Here is a 23310-nt window from a genome sequence, read left to right on the forward strand (position 1 = left end):
AGTGAACTCTGGGAGTTGGTGATGGACAGGGAGGCCTGGCATGCTAAGATTCATGGGGTGGCAAAGAGTCGGACACGACTGAGCGACTGAACTGACTGACTGAACACACAGAAGCAAAATGAACGGATAAGGACTTCCCTGGTAGTGCAGAGCTCCCAATGCAGACAGTCCGGTTCAATCACTGGTCAGGTAACTAGGTCCCATATGCCACAACTAAGAGTTCACACGCTGCAACTAAGACCCAGCACAGCTAAGTAAATAAATATGAAAAAAAGGAGTGGATGAGATCACCTAGGGAGAGAAGAGACTGCAGAAGGAAAGGAACGGGACCTGTTAAAAGACTGAACTGTGTCCCCCTCCCTCAAATTCACATGTTAAAGAGGTGACTAATGTAAAAGGGGGTCATACGGTGAGCCCTCATTCAATACACCTTTACAAGACTAGGACACAGACAACACACACGCCAAGGGGTGACAGTATGAGGATTTAGTAAGGAGGCAGCAACCAGTAAACCAAAAAGAGGATTCTGAAGAAACAACCCTACAGATACTTTGATTTTTTACTTCCAGCCTTCAGAACTATAAGGAACTATACTTTCATTTTTTATATTTTATTGTTTGGCTACACCACGTGGCATACGGGACCTTAGTTTCCTAACCAGGGATCAACTCCTCACCTGCTGCATTGGAAGCACAGCCACTGGACCTCCAAGGAAGTCCCATATACTTCCATTGTTTAAGCCACGTAGCCTGTGGTTCTTTGTCACAGCAGCCCAAGCAAACTAAGACAGGGCATAAGGACCAAATGTTGAGGAACTCCAAAATTTAAAGGTGAGGTCAAAGATGGTAAGTTGGCAAACAAATCCCGGAAGAGATGCCAGGGGAAGAGAAAAAGGAGAAGAGTGTGGAGTCACCAACAACGTGTGCTAACGTCCCAAAAGAGGGAGTGAGCAACTGTGTCATATGCTAGCCAGAGACGATCATCAGGCTGAGAATATCCACTGGACTTAGAGACACTAAAATCTTTAGTGAGTAGTGACAGCCATTCTGGACAGAGAGAGACTGACAGGTGAGAAAACAGAGAGGATATAAATGCTTCTAAGAATTTAGCTACGAAGGAAAGTGCAGTAGAGGGAAGAATTAAAGAAGAATCTGGAGCCTGTTCAAATGGTGACAAAAAGGACCACAATGAGGGATGTTGGCCCAGATCTGTTTCTCAAACCTGGCCAATTACCAGAATCCCCAGGAGAACCCGATAAAGGTCCACACAGTCAAAACTATGATGTTTCCAGTAGTCATGTATGGATATAAGAGATGGACCATAAAGAAGGCTCAGTGCTGAAGAACTGATGCTTTCAAATTGTGGTGCTGGAGAAGACTCTTGAGAGTCCCTTGGACAGCAAGGAGATCAAACCGGTCAATCCTAAAGGAAATCAACCTTGAATATTCATTGGAAGGACTGATGCTGAAGCTCCAATACTCTGGCCACCTGATGCAAAGAGAAAACTCATTGGAAAAGACCCTGATGCTGAGAAAGACTGAGGGCAGAGAAGGGGGCGACAGAGGATGAGATAGCATCACCAGCTCAATGGACATAAGTCTGAGCAAACTCCAGGAGATAGTGAAGGACAGAGAAGCCTGATGTGCTTCAATCCATGGGATTGCAAAGACTTGGAACAAGACTCAGCAAGTAAACAACAACCTGGAGAACCTGGGTCTTACAAACTGAATCAGAGTCTGGAAAAGTCTGGGAATCTGTATTTTAATATTACCCAGGTCATCCTGATTGGCTGAACCAAAGACTTACATTTGAGTCCATTATTCTGGATGATTTTTAAAGTCTATTATAGCCCTGGCAGTTCATGAACCAATAATATTAAGTAGAAGGACTCTTTTTCCAGACAGATTTCAAAGGTAAATTCACTTTGTCCAAAGAAAAAACTCGTCTATTTCATTTTTTTAGGTTTCAGTCTTGCTGAAGCAATAAAACAGCCATCAGTTACAGGAAGAATACCAACACTTATTTTTATAAACAGCAAGAAGACAAACATTTTCCAAGAATGTTGATGAAAATGTATTAGGGTGAAACAGCTCTGTAAAGGACGAAGCAGATGAAAACTACTATTTGCAAGCAAAGAAGAAGATGATCTCCATTTTAGAACTCTTTCATTTGTTCATTCCACAAATATTCTTTTAATACTCACTATGTACACAAGTGCGCGAGGCCATCAAATTATTTTGTGCGTGCATGCTCAGCCTCAGTTGTGTTCAACTATTAGTGAACCAATGGACTGTAGCCCATAAGGCTCCTCTGTCCATGGGATTTCCCAGGCAAGAATACTGGAGAGGGTTGACAGTTCCTCTCCAGGGGACGTTCCCCACCCAGGGATTGAACCGCATCTCCTGCACTAGCAGGCGGATTCTTTCCACTGAGGCACCAGGGAAGCCCATCAAATTATTACTGCTCCTTAATTTCACCAAGGACGAACAAGAGCTTCAATTAGTTTAAAAGAACCTGGGGACTTCCTTTGTGGTCCAGTGGTTAAAAATCTGTGCTTCTATTGCAGAGGGCACAGGTTCAATCCCTGGTCAGGGAACTAAGATCCCACATGCTCTGCAGGGCAGCTAAATTAAATAAACAAATAAAAATTTTAAAAACCTGAATTTTTATGCAATAGATAACAGTTTGGTTTTCAAGAATTTTTCAACATGTCAAAGATTGTTTATTCATATTTTTTTCTAATGAATATACAACATATTTGTGTTTTAATATTTATATTTTATATAATACACATATATAAAGTTCCTCAAAGGGATGATGTTCTTTTATCACTACAATGATCAAGGAAGTAAATGGATCAAATTAGTGAATTCCCTAGAATACATATCCAGATCACTATCACATGGTGGCAAAAAAGATGAAACTACAGTAGGAAAACTGCAAAACATTTACATTCCTATCACCACAAGTAAGGGGAGAGCCCAGAACACAGCTGGAGCTAAAGCCAACGGAGCAGAAGGTCCAGCTGAGTCTGAGCTGAGTGGGCACCTTGCTGGAGTTTCCTGTCAAGGAGCCCACAGTGTTGGTGATGTCATCATGAGAAGAGGCACATGCAGATGAAGCAAGTAATTCTCGGGGCAGAGAACCTGTGTAATTTGTGCTACTTAATGGGTGGCCTAGGAAGTATTTCAGAAGGACTTGTGCAGAACACAAAGGAAGAGAAACAAAGAAAATTTCAAGTTACTTTTAAAAGTGCTCTCTTGTGTTTGCATACTGGGTAGTTTGCTAAGAAACTGCAACTGTAAATGATGAAATTTGATCCATGTTGCCTCAAGGGTCCCATTAGACACTCCAGTGGTCACTGCAGCACTATTTACAACAGCCAGGACATGGAAACAACCTAAATGTCCATCAACAGAGGAGTGGATAAAGAAGATGTGGTTCATATACACAATGGAATACTCCTCAGCCATAAAAAGGGAAAAAATTGGGTCATCTGTTGAGACATGGATGGACCCAGAGACTGTCATATACAGTGAAGTAAATCAGAAACACAAAAATCATATTCATACGTATTTGTGGAATTGGAAAAAACTGTTATATATAATCCTATTTATAAAGCAGAAATAGACACCCAGACATAGAGAACAAACGTATGGACACCCAGAGGGGGAAGGGGTTGGGATGAACAGAGATGGACATTGACGTGTATACACTATTTGTGTGTGTGTGTGCATTAAGTCGCTCGGTCATGTCCGACTCTGCAACCCCACGAACTGTAGCCCACCATACTCTGTTCATGGTATTCTCTAGGCAAGCATTATCCATACTATGTGTAACAGATCAAGAACCTAGGTATAGCACAGGAATCTCTACTCATTGCTCTGTGGTGATCTAAATGGGAAGGAAATCCAAAAAAGAGTGGATGTATGTATAATAGCAAAGAGTCGGACACGACTGAGTGACTGAATTGAACTGATAGCTGATTCACTTTGCTGTACAGTCAAAATTAACACAACATTGTAAAGCAACTACACTTGAATAAAAAAACACTTTTTGAAAGTGATGGCTATGTGGAAGAGTCCTAGAGGATGCATAACAGGTGAATCAAGCAAAGCATTTACCTGGAAGGATTATCTCAGGAAAGCCCATCTTCCGTGCGATAGCTGTGGATCGATCAATCAAGTGTGAAAAATTTTTCTGAACTTGTGTGAGATCTCCTGGCAATAGCTTCAAGGACACCCAAAGTCCTTTAAAGGAAAAAAAGACAAATTTTTAGCTCTTTGTTATGATCTATATAATCAGTGCACACTCAAACGTTAAGAAAAATATATGCCTGGTATTATTATGCAGGTAATTACTGTAAAGACATCAATTCTCCCCCAGTTAACTTAGAATTTTAATGACACTCCCAACAAAAGTATAGCAGGATTTCTTTGAGAATTTGACAGAGAGGTAAACAGATGTTTGCTCTGGGGGGTAGGGGGAAGATGGTCCCTATCAGATACCAAAATACTGTGAAGTTATAATAATGACTGATATTAGTTGTAAAGATATATAAATCAATGAAATCAAGTACTATCATATACAGCTATTAAGCATACAGCAGAAGAGATATAACAAATGAAACAATGGATCAATTCCATAAATGTACTGGAATATTCTATTCTACTCAGAGCAGAATCAATCTAACCTCTCACCACACATTTTCATTAAAATAAATTCCTAATGTAAAAGATAATAGGAAAACAGATCAGAAATTTAAAAAATAAGTGTACAGCTTTCTGAACCATTTTTCTAAGTAATGAAACAAATGAAGAAATTACAAAAGCAAAATAATTATCTATAAAAGCTGAAACTTCGATATTCATAAAAAAACAAAAGGTATAGTTCAAATACCATACACTACATACAACTACAAAAGGCATGGTGAAATACTTATAAGAAATTATGAGTTTATACTCACTTGATGAAAAATGTTCAGATCACAAATAAACAAAACATGAATACACAATTCACCAGGAAATACAAGAAGATTATAAATATTTGGCTAGCCGGAAACTGAAAAGTATGCATCCTAAGTAGATGGACTATTACCTTTAGTATACGAAGAGTTTACAAAAACTGAGAATGAAAACTTTAGAAAATTATAAATACATATGACTGCCAGATAATTTGAAGTCATTTTTTTTTAATGCAACAGAGTTATAGAAGTCAACTTTTCACCCCTGAAACAGGTAAAGAATTTTAAACATCAGTTTGCCAAGCAGGTAGATAGTAATTAGTACCCATCTTTGGAAAGCATTCTGGTAATATGTGCGTCTCCCATCATAAACTTATTCCCATCATCTAATCCAGAAATCCTACTTCTGGGAATTTTCTTGGGGAGATAGTCCTAAATATGAAAAAGATAGTATGTATCTTTCGGAAAAGGCGATGGCAACCTACTCCAGTACTTTTGCCTGGAAAATCCCACTGACAGAGGAGCCTGGTAGGCTGCAGTCCATGGGGTTGCTAGGAGTGTCGGACACCACCGAGCGACGACTTCACTTTCACTTCCAACTTTCAGGCAATGGAGAAGGAAATGTCAACCCACTCCAGTGTTCTCGCCTGGAGAATCCCGGAGACGGGGGAGCCTGGTAGGCTGCCGTTTATGGGGTCACACAGAGTCAGACATGACTAAAGCAACTTAGCAGCAGCAGTATATATCTTTTATAGTACATCTTATGTATTTTCATATATAAAGATAGCCATACCAGAGTTATTTAAATTTATAATGGTGACAAATTAGAAAGTACTTAAGTATTTACCTAGGGGATTCCATGCTTAGGAAAAGAAAATAATAATCCAAGCAACGGAATATTACACAGCCACAAAAAATATTTATGAAGAGCATGAAAACATTTGAAAAAGTATTTTGTTAGGAAGGAAGAGAAGGAATATTTTCTTACAGTTTTATAAAAAAAATTATAGAGACACAGCAATCTAATTAGTTTAAGAATTTTCCACTCTAACAAATTATACCCTTAGATTAGGAGTTCTAAAACAACAGAAATATATCTGGTTATTCATTTTTAGAATCTGTTTCCTTACATCTATTTCGCACTCAGGGTAACTGTCAATACATGGCAAATTAAATATGCCAAAAATAACGTTTCCTAATTGCTTCCACTTTAGAAGACAATTACAAGGTGGTTTTAAAAAAGAGTAACCCAATCTTCAAAAACTGACCCCCAATCATCACCACCTTGGTATCTAAATTTTAACTATTTTCCCTTGTTACCTGAATTAAAATTTAGTTTCAATCAGCAAAACTCCTCGGAGTTAAAACTAAGTCAACAAAATGACATATGGAGGTATGAAGAAACGATGTGCTGGAAAGCCCGTTATTTTATATGAAATCATATTCATTTACATGACTTTGGTCTCTTTCTTCACAGTTTTGGGAAATGTAATGGGATAAACCTATACAGAAAGTGGAACATAATTATCTTCAAACTCTTTTTCTTTGTGACTTAATTTAGAGCATTGGGATCATAGAGCAGACAAAAGTGAGGAGACTTATCAGATGAGAATTCATTCTACAGAATTTACAAAACACAGCTGCGACACAATGCTCTCAAGTCTGAACTGCCGTCAGTGTCAGTCAGAAGTTGAGGTGGGCAGTCCCCAGCAGGGTCTGTCTTACATCAGAGAAAGACAGTGAAAGGGCCCGAGTCCAAGGACTCAGCTCTGAGGCCACCACTCCCGAGCCCCACCAGAGCCCCTCCCTGCTCGGCACATGGGGCCGAGTCGGGCCGAGTACCTTGTCCTTTGTGATTCACTTCTTTGGTTGCTATCACTTTATTCAAGATTGACGTGAGTGGCTCATTCTCCCCGATCACGTGGGATGTTATCAGGGGCGACATGATCAGCTGCCTCTGTCGGATATACGTTTCCATGGCAATTCTGGGAAAATGAGAAACAACCGGTAAGACAAAAAGAGGAAGTCTCGGCAGCAGAGCCTCAGATACTGCTGGGTCTGATGGGCCTATCATTTGAAAATATAAACAGTAAAGCAACCTAACTACAGGATACTTTCCATCTTTATTTTCCCACTGGGTGCCTATCTTAGCAAATTCATCTCGAAATGACTTGGGGGGAAAAAGGGGAAAAAAAGCAACTCAAGAACAAACAAAACTGATGGTCAAATGATAAGACTGAAACCAGAGGCAGTGCTTGATGTGCTTTCCAAGGTGGCAGAGGCTGCAGGAACGAAACTGTAGAAGAAGGGTGGAAGCAGGGGCAAGAGACCCAGCCCCCAGTTCTGGTTCTACTTGACAGTAAGCTCTGCCGGAGTCTCCCCTTCAGGCTTCAGTTTCTTCATCTGTAAGGAAATAGACCTGAAAACACATGCCCTGAAAGCTCCCACCTACTGCCAACACTCAGTGTACAACAGTGCTGCGTATGCAATGGATTGTGGATGGTGTTTGTAGAATCCCATGTGATGATGAACTATATATAGGGTTGCAATGGCACAGGCACCTGCAAACAAGCCTCACTTTAACAATCAAATCAGGCTGAGATTCTCAGAGGGTGATCAAAGAGGGAAGCACAGCCCCCATTCTATGGAAAGCACAAGCACTATTGGGAACTCCCTACCACCCTGTGTAGGACAATGGTCGCTAGTCTTCTCGGCTGTGGTTTTGGTCTCTTGCCCACAACACACAGGCCAGCTTGCTCTGCAGGGTTCAGACCTGTATCCTGACAATACACAGGAAGCATACTGCAGTATAGGAGCATGGTGGCTCAGTTGGTAAAGAAACCACCTGCAATGCTGGAGAACAGGGTTCAGTCCCTGGGATGGGAAGATCCTCTGGGGAAAGAAATGGCAACCCACTCCAGTATTCTTGCCTGGGAAATCCCAGGCTGCATGGAGGAGTCTGGCAGGCTACAGTCCATGGAGTCGCAAGAGCTGAACACAGACTTAGGGACTAAACCACCACCACCACACTGCACTATGTTCCTAAAAAGTGGGATTGCCGCAGAATGCGTTGTTTTCAAATGACATCCTCTCAGTCTAGCAGGATCTGTGTATAAAACTCTCCCAACACAATCACTGTAAAGCTTTTGAGGTTAAGTTACAAAAGCTCTGCCATAAATCTTGGGAGTTCAATGCCAGAGGCCATGATTTGCATCGTAAAGGCTTTAAAGTGGCTGCTGGCTGCAAAGTGAGTGGTAATCAAATTAGGGCTGGGCTCCTCAGAGACACAAAGCTTGTATTATTCTGTAGCAGAGACAATCTGAGGACTCAGTGTTTCAGCACAACTGCTAGAAAACAGTTGGTTCTGAAAGTAAGCAAGCGGGAGGCACATAACCAAACCAGAAACCCACCTCATAAAGTGAGACAAACACAGAGAAATGCATTCGAGACAATTCATATCCATAGTACTGCTCCTGTTCTACAATTATTTATATTATTTGTATGGTGCAGATAAAATTTCATGTCCATGAATGCTGCCTCGATTATTTGTATATACACACACAATATTGTATCATATTTTTTTTGTTGTTTAGTTGCTAAGTTGTGTCTGACTCTTTGCAGCCCCATGGACTGTAGTCTGCCAGGCTACAAAGGTGGGATTTCCCAGACAAGAATACAGGAGTGGGTTACCATTTCCTTCTCCAGGGTATCTTCCCAACCCAGGGATCAAACCTGTGTCTCCTGCATTGGCAAGTGGATTCTTTACCGCTAAGCCACTGGGGAAGCTACTGTATCATGTTTCCATATAGTATTTCATATAATGTTCAAGAATCTGCCTACAATGCAGGAGACTGGGTTCGATCACTGGTTTGGGAAGATGCCTTGGAAAAGGAAATGGCAACCCACTCCAGTATTCTTGCATGGGAAATCCCATGGACAGAGGAGTCTGGTGGGCTACAGTCCATGGGGTCACAAAGAGTCAGACACAGCTGAATAACTAACAGTTCATATTCATGAATGCTGCCCCTAGTACATATACACACAGTGCCTAATAATCTATGTATATATAGCAGAAATAACATTCATAGATATGAAAATTATCTTTATCATAAGCATGTTTTTATAGTTTATATATTCATGTCTATGCTATGTATTTTAATATTTATTGTATTATACATGACATAGCAAACTGCCAAGGTTTCTATTAAATTTTTTCTATGTATAAGTTGTTCAAAATTTTTGTGTGGTTAAATCGATGTCTTTTTTTCAGTCAAATCTCTGGTATTTGACTCAGAAAGACTTCCCAAACATCACATCGTATAAAACTTTCATTTTCCTATAGTACTTTAAGATTGTTGGCTCTTACCCTTTTATGTGTTATCAGCTGGAATTTATGATGGTTTAAGTTGGGAGATGAGGATTTAACCTACGTTTCTGAAATGGTTGGCTCATCTTGAACAATAGCTTTTGCATGGCTTATCTTTCTCCACTGATTTTGAAATATCATTTAAAAATAATTTTTAAAAATAATATAACCATATTATTGGGGTTGGTCAAAAAAGTTTGATAGGGGATTTTTCCATAACATTTTATGGAGAATCCTGAACAAAATTTTTGGCCAACCCATTACTTATTATTAATAAAATCACAGTAACTCAAATATCCCTGGGTCTAGTTTCTGGAATTCTCAGTTTATCACACTGATCTGTGGTAGTGGCTCTACACTGGCCGAGACCATCATTGTTTCTCACCGACATGACTATCTCGTTGGGAGTTAGACCCAGCAATGCTCCCAACTGCCTGTGCGAGGTTAAGTGGCACATGCCTGCTGGGGTCAGTCATGATGTTCACAGGCACGCTCACTCAGCTACAGGGATGGAGAACAGCTCTCCAGAGTTCCCCAGCGGCCCACTCCGGGCTCCAGCTCCTGAGGCTCAGTAAGGGGGCTTGAGTGCAGGTCAGGGGGCATCCTTCCAGGCACTCCTGGGCCGGCTTTCCTCCACTTGCAGGAACGCAAGGATTAGTCCACCCTTCACTCTCACCAAGTGTGTTCCCCAGACCTGCAAGAGCAGCATCACCTAGAAGCCTATTAGATGGAGACTCCAGACCCACCAGATGGCATTCTGCATTCATCCCAACAAGATCCCAGGTGATTCATGCATAGGTTACAGTCTGAGAAGCCCTGTGCTGTCCTACTTAATTCCTGGTCCTCTGTGATAACTGTTCCATACAACAAAGTACAGGCAGACTCTGGCATTTATACTGTACCATAACCTGGTAGATGTGTCCCTTATACTGCTTCAGTCATTTCTGTAGAATCAGAAGAAGTTAGGTTACTCTCTTAAATTGGAGTCTAATACGAGGATTTTGAATATAGTCTTCTGTCAGCTCCTCTCTCAGTCTTCCCATTTAAGAGTTTTCCTTGTCTAACCAGGCAAAAGGTTCCGAGCACTTGGTTCTGTGTTAATGCAGCTCCCAAAGGCCTAACCCAGGTCTCAACTAACCTGCGTAAGTGCCAAAGTACTTACTGTTGAAAGGGAATAAAATGCTGCTTTTCTTCATCATCCACCTTGCCATGAACAATATCAGTAATATCCATCACTAGGAAAAAGATAAAACTTAATTAAAGAAACTAGTTGCTGGACTTCCCAGGTGGGGCTAGTGGTAAAGAACCTGCCTGCCAATACAGCAGACCTAATAGATGCGGGTTTGATCCCCAGGTTGGGAAGAGCCTCTGGAGGAGGGCACGGTAACCCACTCCAGTATCTTCTTCACTGTTCACCTGGAACTATCACAGCATTGTTAACTGGCTATACCCCAATACAAAATGTGTTTGGTATTTAACAAAAAACATAAAATTGCAAAAAAAAAAGAGAAGCTAATTACTTCAGGCCTCAGTGAGGAACTCTGGAAAATTACAGTATCAGCAAACATAGAATCCTGGAGGAAGAGACAGCAAGCAGAGATGAGTTTTTGTCAACAGTGGAGGAGAATAGCTCATTTTTTTTGTCAGCAATGACTCCCAGTGTCCCTAGGCTGCCAGAAAAACAATTGCTCAGGGTCCTTGGCAGGGGTCTGGGTGTTCTCAGATGCAGACTACCCTCTTTAAAACTCTAATATCCAGGACATGCAGGCAGCCTAAATGTCCACTGACAGATGAATAAAGATGAGGTACATATTTACAATGGAATATTATTCAGCCATAAAAAGGACTGGAATTGGGTCATTTGTAAGTGATGCGGATGGACCTAGAGTCTGTCATACAGAGTGAAGTAAGTCATAAAGAGAAAACCAAGTATCTTACATTAATGCATATCCATGGAATCTAGAAAGATGGTACTGTTGAGCCTACTTGCAGGAACGGACACACAGAGGAGACCCCTGAGGGCAGCGCAGGAGGAAGGAGAGAGGGGGATGAATGGCTCAGCGGCACTGGCGTATCTACACTGCCACGTATGAGACAGACAGCTAGTGGAGACCTGCTGTGCAGCACAGAGAGCTCAGCTTGCTGCTCTCTGATGACCTAGAGGGGCGGGATGGGCAGTGGGACGGAGGCGATATATGTTTACACGTAGCTAATCCACGTTGCTGTACAGCAGAAACTGGCACTACACTGTACAGAAACTATCTTCCAATTTTAAAAGAATAAATAAAAACAATAAATATGAAAAAAGTTCTACTAGACCAAGTTGCTTAATTCTTGAGTCATATGACACTGACAATTTTTAGTAAGCCCACCTTCTAAGACACAAGAGAATACTTTTTTTTTTTTTTGGCAGGAGTGTCAACAGAATAAAAGATCTGGGAGAGAAACTCAAGACCTGAAGTGGCCCACTGGCCCTCTGACGTGACATTTTCTCAACTGGTTTCCACATAAACAAAGGGTAGCAGGTCATTAGCAGCACAGATTAGAAGACCATATATTGATTTGCTCTTTCACATATGAGAAGAGCTATTAAGGAAGCACTGTGCTAACCCCACTGCGTATATCACCTTTTTGATACAAATATTAGTATCAGCCCTAATTTAAGAGATGAGAAGGGAGGCTCAAGAGGGAGGGGATATATGTATACTTACAGCTGATTGGCATTGTTGTACAGTAGAAACCAACATAGCATTGTAAAGCACTAATTCTCCAATTAAAAATAAATTTTAAAAGAGGGGTTTCCCTGGTGGTCCAGTGGTTAAGAATCCGCCTTGCAATGCTGGGGATGTAGGTTTGATCCCTGGTCGGGGAACAAAGATTCCACATGTTGCAGAGCAACTCAGCCTGCATGCCACAATGAAAGGTCCTGCATGATGCAACAAAGATACTGCGTGCCGAAGCTAAGACCCAGTGCAGCCAAATGAATAAATAATAAAGAAGTTTAAAAAAGAGAGGTGCGGAAACTGACCCACAGGGAAACGTAGGTAATTTTGCCTAGGTCAGAAGTGTTAAGTGGTTAAAATCAGGGTATGAACCCAACAGTGATCACAGGGCAAACCATTTAACCGAACTCTGTCTGCTCCCTAGAGAACTAAGAAGTGGGGCATTGACTCCACAGGCAGCTGAGGGTAGACAAGGCCCCGAGGCAAGAGGCCATCAAGCCTTGGTTAATCAATTACAAACTAGTCATAAAACATACACTAATAATCCACGCCCTAGGTAACCTGTTTGGAGATTAAAAGAAATACCAAGCTATGAGACAATAATCATAAGAAAAACTAAGGAACCAGGAGGAAATGCTTGCTGAAAGTAACCTAAACACATAATATATTAGGCTTGGGAATTAATGTTAGTGTAAGGAAGCTGTAAAAAGCAGGCATGACATCAACTTGCTGTCAGCTCTTAAAAAACCCCTGTAAACATTGTATGTGAGTGCATACACACACACAGACAAATACTGCAAAATTTGAATTTAAACCCCCAAGTAGGCAGTGCATTTGTGGACATCATCTAGTTACCGCTAACCTCTGCTGATGTTTGGCATCAAGGCTTAAACTAAATTAATCTCCATGCCCTGAACATACATACACACGCACAAACACAGAAACACAGGAGCAAATAAAAGCCTCAAGCTTGATGTTCCAATCTCCTTAGCCCAGTGTGAAGGACAATTACCTTGAAAACGCCTTCAACTTCTATGAAGGAATAGATTGCTGTGTAGGTGGCTAAATAGTCCTGGGCCAAGGCTGCTTGCCTTTCCTGGGATTTCATTTTAATTCACTATCACGAATAGTGCTGTCCCCTCTGGACATAACCCGGCCAACCTTGAGAGGAAAGGGGTGCAGGGCAGTTCAAGGAACCCACGATGCACACAGCCTCCTGGGGCCGTGTCACCAGCCACGTGACCCATAGGTCGAACTTGACAATGTGGAGTTTCTGGATCCTCGTTCCAGGAGCAGGATTGATGGCTTTCAGGACTACTTAGTGACCAAAATGTCAGAGTAAGACCAAAAATATATATCCTCCATTTAACAAACTACAGAGAAAAATGGAGGGCCTCCTGGAGGTTATGGAGTCTGATTGAAGCCAACGACCCTCTCTGAAGGCAATGCTGCCTTTGATGAGTAAATTTCCTAGACAGGCAAACAGCTTTCCAAGGAGAATTTTATTCAGATAAGATCAACATGCGGCTGCAGGCAAGGAAGATTCCAATAGACAAACAGAGGCTTTACCCAGAGGCTTGCTGTGTACAAGATACATAACTGGGCAGGGAGGGAGAAACAAACATGGGTATCTACATGAGCACCACCAAAAGCGAGTACCTGCCAGTTCCAAGCAGTGACTGTGGGATGTCTGAGCCTAACACTTACAACCAAATTCATCTTGCACTGTCTCTGGGTCTTCTCTTTCCTTCCTCCCTCTTTTCTTTCTTTTAAATTATTTTTATTGTGGAAAAATAAACACATAACATGGGGCCTCCCAGGTGGCGCTAGCAGTAAAGAACCCACCTGCAAACGCATGAGACCTAAGAGACTTGGATTCAGTCCCTTGGTGGGGAAGATCCACTGGAGGAAGAAATGGCAACCCACTCCAGTATTCTTGCCTGGAGTATCCCACGGACAGGGGGACCTGGCAGGTTACAGTCCATGGGGTTGCAAAGAGTCAGGCATGACTAAAGCGACTTAGCATGCACGCACACACACATAACATGAAATGTACCATTTCGACCATTTAAAAATGTACAGCTCAGTGGCACTGAAAACTTTCACACTGGGACTTCTCTGACAGGCCAGTGCTTAAGACTGTCTTCTACTGCACAGCATAGGCAACTCTACTCAATACTTTGACCTATATGGGAAAAGAATCTAAAAGAGAGTGGATATATGTATATGTGTAACTGCTTCACTCTGCTATATGCCTGAAACCAATACAACATTGTACATCAACTATGGTCCAATACAAATTTTTAATAGAAAAGAAGAAAAAAAAGACTTCATCTTTTAATGCAGGGGGTGAGGGCTCGACTTCTAGACAGGGAGCTATGATGCCGCATGTCTTGTGGCCAAAGAACCAGAACATGAGCAGCAGAAGCAATATTGCAACAAAATCAATAAAGATTTTTTAAAAGGTCTACATCAAAAAAAGTCTTTAAAATTAAAACATTCACACTGTCATGCGGCATCACCTCTGGATGCTCTCCTCTTCCCAAACGGAAACTCTGCACCCCTTTAAAAAATACCTCCTCCTTGTGTCCCCTTACCCTGCCACCTGTGTCTCTAGGAGCTACCATTCTACTTTCTGTCTCTGTAAATGTGATCATTCTAGATTCCTCATAAAAGTGAGTTATCATATAGTATTCATTTTCTGTGACTGGCTTAATTCACTTAATGCAGCATCCTCAAAGTTTCTTCATGCTGAAGCATGTGACAGAATTTTCCAACTGCTTCAAGCTGTTCCACTGTAGGGACAGACCCTTTTGTTTATCCATTCATCCATCAACAAATACCTGGGTTACTCCTACCATTTGGCTGTTGTGACCAATGAGCTGCTGTAAACAAGAGTATAAGGATGGGCATGTTCACGCTGCTATCTTTAAAATGGATAAAAAGGAGCTACTGTATACAGTGCATGGAACTCTGCAAGGTCACGTGACAGCCTGGATGCAAGGGAGATCTGGGGGAGAATGGATACATGTATAGGTATGGATGAGTCTCCCTACACTGTCCACCTGAAACTACCCCAACACTGTCAATCGGCTCCACTCCAAGACAAAATAAAAAAGTTCAAAAGAAAAAGATAACCAAGATTGATTAATGGTATCTCTACTCAATATTCTGATAACCTGTATGAGAAATTAATCTGAAAAGGAATGAATATATGTATAACTGAACACTCTGTATATGTATACCTGAACACTTTGCCATACTCCTGAAACTAACACAACATGGAAATCAACTGAACTCCAATTGAAGATTTTTTTTTAAAGTTAAAAGAAATATAGACCCTGATTTTACCTGGTTTGAGTGTAGGGAAGTAGGATTGCTGGATCCTAAGTTCTACGTTTAATATTTTTTGGCCCCCATCATACTGTCTCCCCAGCAGCGACACCATTTTACATCCATCTCGGGCTCTTTCTGTACCTGCTACTCCAAAGGGTCTCCGGAGTCCACAGGTGTGCTTCTTGCCCTCTTTCAGCTCCATGTGGCCAACCCGGACAATCTGGCAAACGAGGCTGATGCGGGGCCGGATGAGGTCTGTGCTGCTGAGGTCCTACGGGGCAGAGAGCACAAAAAAAGGAGGTCAGGTTGCATCACCCTCTCACCTCCAGTTTCTTTCTGTTGACCCTACACTAAAATACTGTTCAGAGCATACTTTTAAAATTTTATTTATTTATTTATTTATTTATTTATTGGCTGTAACTGTTCTTAGTTGGGGCGGTGGGCCTAGTTCCTTGACCAAGGATCCAACCCAGGTTCCTTGCATTAAAAGCCCAGAGTCTTAGCCACTGGACCACCAGGGAAGACCCCAGAGCATATTTAGTGCTCAAATATCAGAATGACTCCTCTCCTCCCCCCATCCACATCCAGCCAAGAACTCTCACGGCCTCATAGGAAAATGACTGTATTAAAAAAAAGAATTAAAAAAAAAATTCCCCAGCTCCTGCTTCAAATTTATAAATCAGATCATATTCATCCTCAAGTCTCCAGTTTATTCACGGTCCTTTGTCACATCTACTTTATATCCTGCCAGGGCGTATCTGAGCACCAGGTGCCTTCCAGTGCCAAATGAAATTAAAACTTATGAGACACTGACATTTATTTTGTATCCACACAGGCTGGTGATATTTCATTTTACCTTCCAAATAATCCTGTGAGGCAACTATAACACAGAAATTTACATGCTCTGCTTTTTGTAATTATTCCTCTGTTTTCTGAGAGGTATCCATTGAGGGCTTCTCAGAGTGTGTTGATTAATGAGAAATGTGTGGATGAAATGTCTCTGTCTTTTTGTGGCTCATGCTCTAAGCTTTTTTGTACTCCTAGGATGGGTAAACCCACAAAGCTCACATAACCCATTCACCTTAACATCAGAAATGATTTAACTGCATCTCAAATTCCTTTCATGAAACAGCTTCCCAAGGCCTCTTTACTGAATCAAGAAAGAACTTTTTTAAACAATCAGTTCACAAGTTAACTCAGGGCTCCAAGCTAGGAATATATACCAATGACAATATCAACCTTGAGTTTCTACTCTAGATTTTGTGAGGCTTCTGTTAACAGAAAGACTTCAAGTGCCTCAGACAGTAAGAATCCGCCTGCAGTGCAGGAGACCTGGGTTTGATCCCTGGGTCGGGAAGATGCCCTGGAGAAAGGAATGGCTATCCACTCTAGTATTCTTGCCTGGATAATTCTATGTACAGAGGAGGCTGGTGGGCTGCATCCATGGAGTCGAAGAGAGGCGGATACGACTGAGCAACTGAACTGAACTGAGAGACTAACACACAACAAGCATCTGGTTACATTTACTGGGGCACACCGATATTATTTATTAATATGCAATCATTTACAAATGAACTTTCTGTAGAATGTTTAAGGACCAAGGCATCAGTCACGTTTCATCTAATAGAAAAAGTTGGACATGAATTTGCATATAGGAAGAGCCTAATTGATAGGGGGAGGAGGGAGGGTGAGTGAATCGCAGCTATTCTAAAACAATGTTAATTAAAAGATGGACCAACAATTTAATAATATTTAAATTTTTTTAAATAATGTACATATTGACTGATAAATGTCTTTTTATTTCAGGGGGAAAAAACACATATCTCAGAATTGAGGAAATAATGTTTTGGGGAAGAGTTCTAGACTCTTTCTTTTCCATACTTACTAGGCGGTAAAGGTATGGATGGGTCAGTGCAGGGATAGAAACAGACCACTCTTGTCCTAGGGGTAGAGTTTTAATGGATAGAATGAACAACAAAAAGTTGGAAGGAAGGAAAGGAGGAAGAATAAGCCTGTACTGGTGTTACAGGGAAGAACAAAATCTGATTGCGCGTTGGATCTGTTTACTTTAACCTTTGCTTCCCATAGCTTTTGTTCACTAAAAGGATACTGTCTATACATAATGGCCTGCCTCAGGGATACCTGCCCCTCTGCCTGAAGGTTAAACCATAGTGCCTTTGTTTAGGGAAACATCCAGATCCTGTCCACCTGTGAATGGCTTCAGGACAGAAGAAATGAACACATCCCCTCCTAGAGGCTGGCCATTCCAGGAGATATTCGAAACACTTATGGACTTCCTCCCCTCCTCCCCTGCCCTGTTCTATAAAAGAAACTGGCATCCAGACCCTGATAAAATGGTTATTTTGAGACACTAGTCTGCCATCTTCTTGGTCAGCTGGCTTTCTGAATAAAGTTATTCATTGCCTTAACACCTTGTCTCCTGACTTACTGGCCTGTCCAGCGGCAAGCAGAGCAAGCCTGAACCTGGTAACACACAGACCACTGCTCCTATCACTTCCTTTGGTACTTTAATCTTAGACTCTTGTTTTCTTTGCTGTAAGAGGGACTAAGAAGAATAAGCAGACAAAATATGGGGGTGGCTTAAGGGAAAAAGGAAGAAAGGGACGTCAGTATCTCTTTTAGGCTTAATGGGAGCTGGGAAACCCACCCACTGCTCAGAGCACTTGGCAGCAGCTCCAGGGCTTTTCAAGCTCTGATGTCAAAAAAAGTGCAAGAACCCCAAGAGAGTTCCTAGTCTATGAGAAAGAGTCAGCAGATTCCAAGCTATAGCTCAATACATTTCCTGGCTCTTAATCCATATACAGCAGCACACTTCCTGCCTTGGGGAAATGGAAGAACAGAGGGAAAAGTCCATTAGAATACAAGCCAACAGAAAAGTCTAGCCCGGTCTTTGCCCAGGCAATAACTTTGGCCTGGAAGACTCCTCTCTCTATCTGCAGAGCTTACTCCCTCTTCAACTGGAAGTTCTTACTCCAAAGCTCCTCCTCAATGAGAGCAGCCCTGACTTACCTATTTAAGACAGCATGCCTCCCCCAGCCCAGAAACTCCCAATTCTCCCAAAGCACTCAAACCTCTAAAATTCTGTACAAAGTACTCATCTACCTGATTACTGCTTATTATTGTCTGCTCCTTTGGGACAAAAAAAACTCTTGAGAATCAGGACATTCTATCTTATGTGTTACTGATGTATGTCAAGTGCCTAGATCAGTGCCTGGTCTCTAAGAGGTGCTCAGTAAATATTTGGTGCATAAATGTGGATTATTCCTACTAGAGGGATTACGAGAATTGTTATTTTCATGTTTTCAGTTTTTAAGTTTTCTATATACTTACCACATGTACTCACAAACATCATAAACTAAGGAAAGGGTTAAACATAGGTAGGACTTACAGTAAAGACCGCTTGAAGGTTATTGAGCTTCTCGATTTCCTTGGGCATTCCATTACTGCCCCAACGAATTAGGTAGTTTTCACTGGTGAAGGGAAAGAAAAATATTCTTGGTGAGCACCTGAGTGGGGAGGAAGCTGCTCTCAGTACAGGCTTAATAGGGTCCAAAGGCGGTCCAGAGCTCAGTGAAATTCAGGCAGGACTGAGACCACCCCCCACCAATAACCATTCTCTGGTTCTGGCTGCAGCCCAGTTCCTAGAGACACGCCGAGTACAGCCCCAAGACAAGCACTACTCATGATGGGCACAGACACAGTACATTCTACCAGATTCTATCTGGAGTCTTTCTTTCATCTCAAATCCTCTGTATAAATTTCAGCTTTGCGGAATCAGGAATATAATTTTATAAGAATTATTCCAAGTCCATTCCCTGGAATCCACATCAACACACTCCCATAAGATTTGTATTTTAGAAACAAACAATTTTAACCATTTTCTCAATATTTTTTAGCTGCTCAGCAGCAGATGACTGTAGGTTGAACAAAGTCTATTATTCCTTAAAGTCTTTGAAATTTTATAACTGCTACTTTTTTACAGCAGTTTAGATTCATAGCCAGTTGAGAGGAAGGTACAGACTTTCCTATGCCCCACTCCATTCCCAGGCTTCCTGGTGGGTTAGGCAGTAAAGAATCTGCCTATAATGCAGGAGACCCAGCTTTGATCCCTGAAATGGGAAGATCCCCTGGAGAAACGAATGGCTACCCACTCCAGTATTCTTACTTGGAGAATTCTATGGACAGAAGAGTCTGGTGGGCTACAGTCCATGGGGTCGCAGAGTCGAACACGACTGAGCGATTAAAAACACAACATCAGCACTCCATGCCCAGCCTCCCCCTTTATCAACAACCCCCAGCAGAGTGGTGGATTCACTGTTATAATCACTGAACCTACCCTGAGACGTCATTATTACCCAGAGCCTATGGTTTACATTAGGGGTCACTCCTGGTATTGGATACTCCATGGGTATGGAAAAATGTGAAAAGACACACACCCTCTGTGACAGCATCATACAGGCCGGTTTCACTGCCCAAAAGCCCTCAGTGCTCTGCTGGGTCATCCCTCCCTCGTCCCTCTCCTATGGTTTTTTTAATTCCTTCATCCCTGTCGCCATGGTCTGATGAGTTTAATTATTTTTAATTGGAGGATAAGTGCTTTATAAGATTGTGTTGGTTTCTACCATGTATCAGCATGAATCAGCTGTAGGTATACATATGTCTCCTCCTTCTTGAACCTCCCTCCCACCTCCCACCCCATCCAGGCTGTCACAGAGCACTAGGTTTGAGCTCCCCGCCTCATACAGCAAATACCCACTGGCTATTTATTTTACACATGGTAATATACACGTTTCCATGCTACTCTCTCCATTCGCCCCACCCTCTCCTGCCCTCGCTGTGTCCACCCGCCTGTTCTGTCTGCGTCTCCACTGCTGCCCTGCAAATAGGTTCATCTGCACCATCTTTCTAGATTCCACATCTATGCATTAACATATGATATTTATCTGTCTCTGATTTACCTCACTTCATGTAATAGGCTCTAGGTTCATCCACCTCACTAGAACTGACTCAAATGCATTTCTTTTTTATGGCTGAGTAATATTCCATTGTATATATGTACTACAACTTCTTTATTCTGATGAGTTTTATGTGATTTCTAAAACCCGGTGAAGACATGAACTATTACTGCACTGTTTCAGCGGTCACTCAGAAAAGCACAGCAGCCCAATGGGGTTTATTTTCCACTGCCTTGAAATCCTCCCCTTCGTCTCCATCTTCCCTTCTCAAACTCAGCAAAGAAATCCTCAGGGAGGCGGGTAGATGAAAGCTGGGTCTTTTCACAAGAGTGGTGGCAGACGAGCTGGGTCTCCACTACCTGATGAACTGGGACTGGGCCGGGTCATAGAGGGCCATGAACAGCTCTGCGTCTTCCCCGATGTTGCAGACGAAGTTCTTGAAGTTCACGAAGAGGCCATAGGTGTGGACGGCACTGAAGATGGACCGGCCCCGCAGATCCAGGTTCTGTAGAATGGACTGAACACAGAGGACAGGAGAGAAAGTCATCTTGGTTTCAGCAGATGGGAAACACTGGCAAAGACACTGGCCTCCAAACCGGGACCAGATATAATTATTGGGTTGACCGGAAACACTCGTTCAGGTTTTTCTGTAAAGAAGACAGAAAAACACAAACAAACTTTTTGGCCAATCCAGTACCACCCAAAACAAGCACTTAGTAAGAAAGCAAATGTAAAGAGACAAGTAAGCGAGTGAGCAAAACAGAATGATTATTTTAATGAAGGTCTTGTGAAAGGCCTTGAACCCAAATAGTTTAACAAATGCTGTCTAAAGAGCATATATCTAAAGGTTATAATAACTCATGGTTTTAATGGCTTTGAGAAGTTCTCATCTCTCTCACAATGGCTTCTGGGGAAACCTCAAAGGCATAAAATTTATGATTCATTATCATTCTTTGGGAGAATGATTCTCATCGTAAATAAGACTCCATTGGATAGGTCTGTCCTCAGCCACAGTTAGCCGTTAGATCCAGAAACACAATAAAATGTCATTACAATTGTACTAAAAAAAACTAAAGCCTACAAATTTAAGAAAATAAATAGTACTCTTTACTCATTAGAACAGAAAGACTGCGAAAACATACACCAAAACATCAGTATGGTTGGGCAGCCATAATGTAGGTGACTTTCTTTTCTGTACCTTTCAAATTTTTATTTATTGTCCAGTTACAATTTTTAAAATCTCTCAAAAACTTCATTTGTAAATATTAATTTCCTTTAGAAATCATTATCTATGGACTAAATTCAAAGTTTAAACAGTCAAAAGGGTTCTCTCCCACCCAGTTCTACTCAGAGGCATCCATTAATGGTCAATTTCTTGTCTATCACTACAGAGTTAGTCTACACAGAAGTAAGCACAGATGTATATTTTTTTTTTTGAAATACATATAACAGTATTTTATACACATGGTTCCTGCATCTTGCTCTTTTCCACGTAATATATATCTTTGTGATCTTTCCAGGTCAGAACATATACTGCTGCCTTGTTCTTTTTGTTGTATTTTGCTTCTAAAATGAGAAAATGGATATTTCTTCTCAACAACATTGCCACCTCTGCTGTCAATGACTCCCTTTCCTTCGTTAAAAGCAAACAAACAAACAAAGAGCAAAATAATAAACAAAAAAGCAAAAGCAAAAACGGAACCTCCATGGTCAAGGTCTGCACATTTCAGGAAGCTCACCTTCTCCTCTTGGATCTTTTCCTCAATCCTCTTTGAGGCCATTTCATGGGCCTTGAAGAGGGCAATGGTGCTGGTTTCATCTGGGTCCAAAATGTTCCCATTGTCATCCCGCACGACCAGATCCAACCCCAGCATTCTGGAAACAAAGGAGTAGTCAGCTGGTTCTCCTCCCCAGCACACTCTTTTCTGAAGAATCTTCATGGAGGGACAACCCTGGTGGTCCAGTGGTTAAGAATCTGCCTCCCAATGCAGGGGTCACGGGTTTGATCTCTGGTCTGGGAAGATTCCACATAAAGCCTGGGGCAACCAGGCCCATGCGCCACAACTACTGAACCTCACCTCTAGAGCTGCAAGTGCTGAGCCCACTTGCCTAGAGTCACTGCTCTGCAACAAGAGATGACACTACAATGAGAAGCCCAAACACGGCAACTAGAGGGCTGCCCCTACTCGCCACAACTAAAGAAAGCCTGTGTTCAGCTGCAAAGACCCAGCACAGTCATAAATAGAAAATAAAAGTTTTCATGAAAGAACCCAGAGGATTCGGATGAAAGGCTGGGTGCTGGACAAGTTAAGACAAGAACTCACTGAATTTTCTCCTTTCAATTTCAGCCTTCTTTCCGAACAAAAACTGAAAAATTTAGGATAATGCTACCCAAACTTGTAAATAATATGCAAAGTAATCTGGTCCCAAGAACCTCAACGGAAAATGCAAAATTGGCACTCATTCTAACCAAAATACTCTAACCAATGCTTCTTTCCCCCTAATCATCTGTAGTTTGCTATGGGAACTTCTATGAAAGACAAATGCTCAAATATTGGGGGACTTGTCCTGATTTCCTTAAAAGCACAGGCATGGGGGATAGTACTTCATTCAAGATTATCTTAAAGGAGACCAAGGAAGTCAGTCCTGGCATTGGTATCACAAAATCTCAGAACACAGACTTTGGTGTCAGCTGAACCAAAATTTACATCCTGGTTTTAACACTTGCTAGCAAGGTGATTTAGGGTAATCTACATTTAAAAAACAGCAACAACAGTGAAAAAACTATTTATTTGGCTGTGTCGGGTCTTAGCTGCAGAACACAGGATCTTTTGTTGCAGTGTGCAGCTTTCTCTTTAGTTGTGGCTCATGAGCTACGTTCCCCAACCAGGGATTGAAACTAAGTCCCCTGCACTGGAAGGCAGATTCTTTACCACTGGACCACCA

At 41.7% G+C, this 23310-nt stretch overlaps 1 protein-coding gene across 3 annotated transcripts in view; it reads right to left on the reverse strand.

Moving 5' to 3' along the window:
• The window catches only part of DOCK5 (dedicator of cytokinesis 5), a 276297-nt gene that overhangs the window by 112189 nt on the left and 140798 nt on the right, over nt 1–23310 (reverse strand). For all 3 annotated transcript variants that reach the window (XM_060410889.1, XM_012118981.5, XM_027964319.3), the window contains exons 7-13: nt 22104–22239; nt 20724–20881; nt 18798–18879; nt 15530–15659; nt 10492–10564; nt 6806–6948; nt 4125–4250 (exon numbers count right to left, since the gene is read on the reverse strand). In XM_060410889.1, the coding sequence (XP_060266872.1) occupies nt 4125–4250; nt 6806–6948; nt 10492–10564; nt 15530–15659; nt 18798–18879; nt 20724–20881; nt 22104–22239 (848 nt within the window). The remainder of the gene's footprint in view (nt 1–4124; nt 4251–6805; nt 6949–10491; nt 10565–15529; nt 15660–18797; nt 18880–20723; nt 20882–22103; nt 22240–23310) is intronic.

This window comes from Ovis aries, chromosome 2, assembly GCF_016772045.2.
Source record: "Ovis aries strain OAR_USU_Benz2616 breed Rambouillet chromosome 2, ARS-UI_Ramb_v3.0, whole genome shotgun sequence".
In the NCBI taxonomy this organism is placed as follows: Eukaryota; Metazoa; Chordata; class Mammalia; order Artiodactyla; family Bovidae; genus Ovis; species Ovis aries.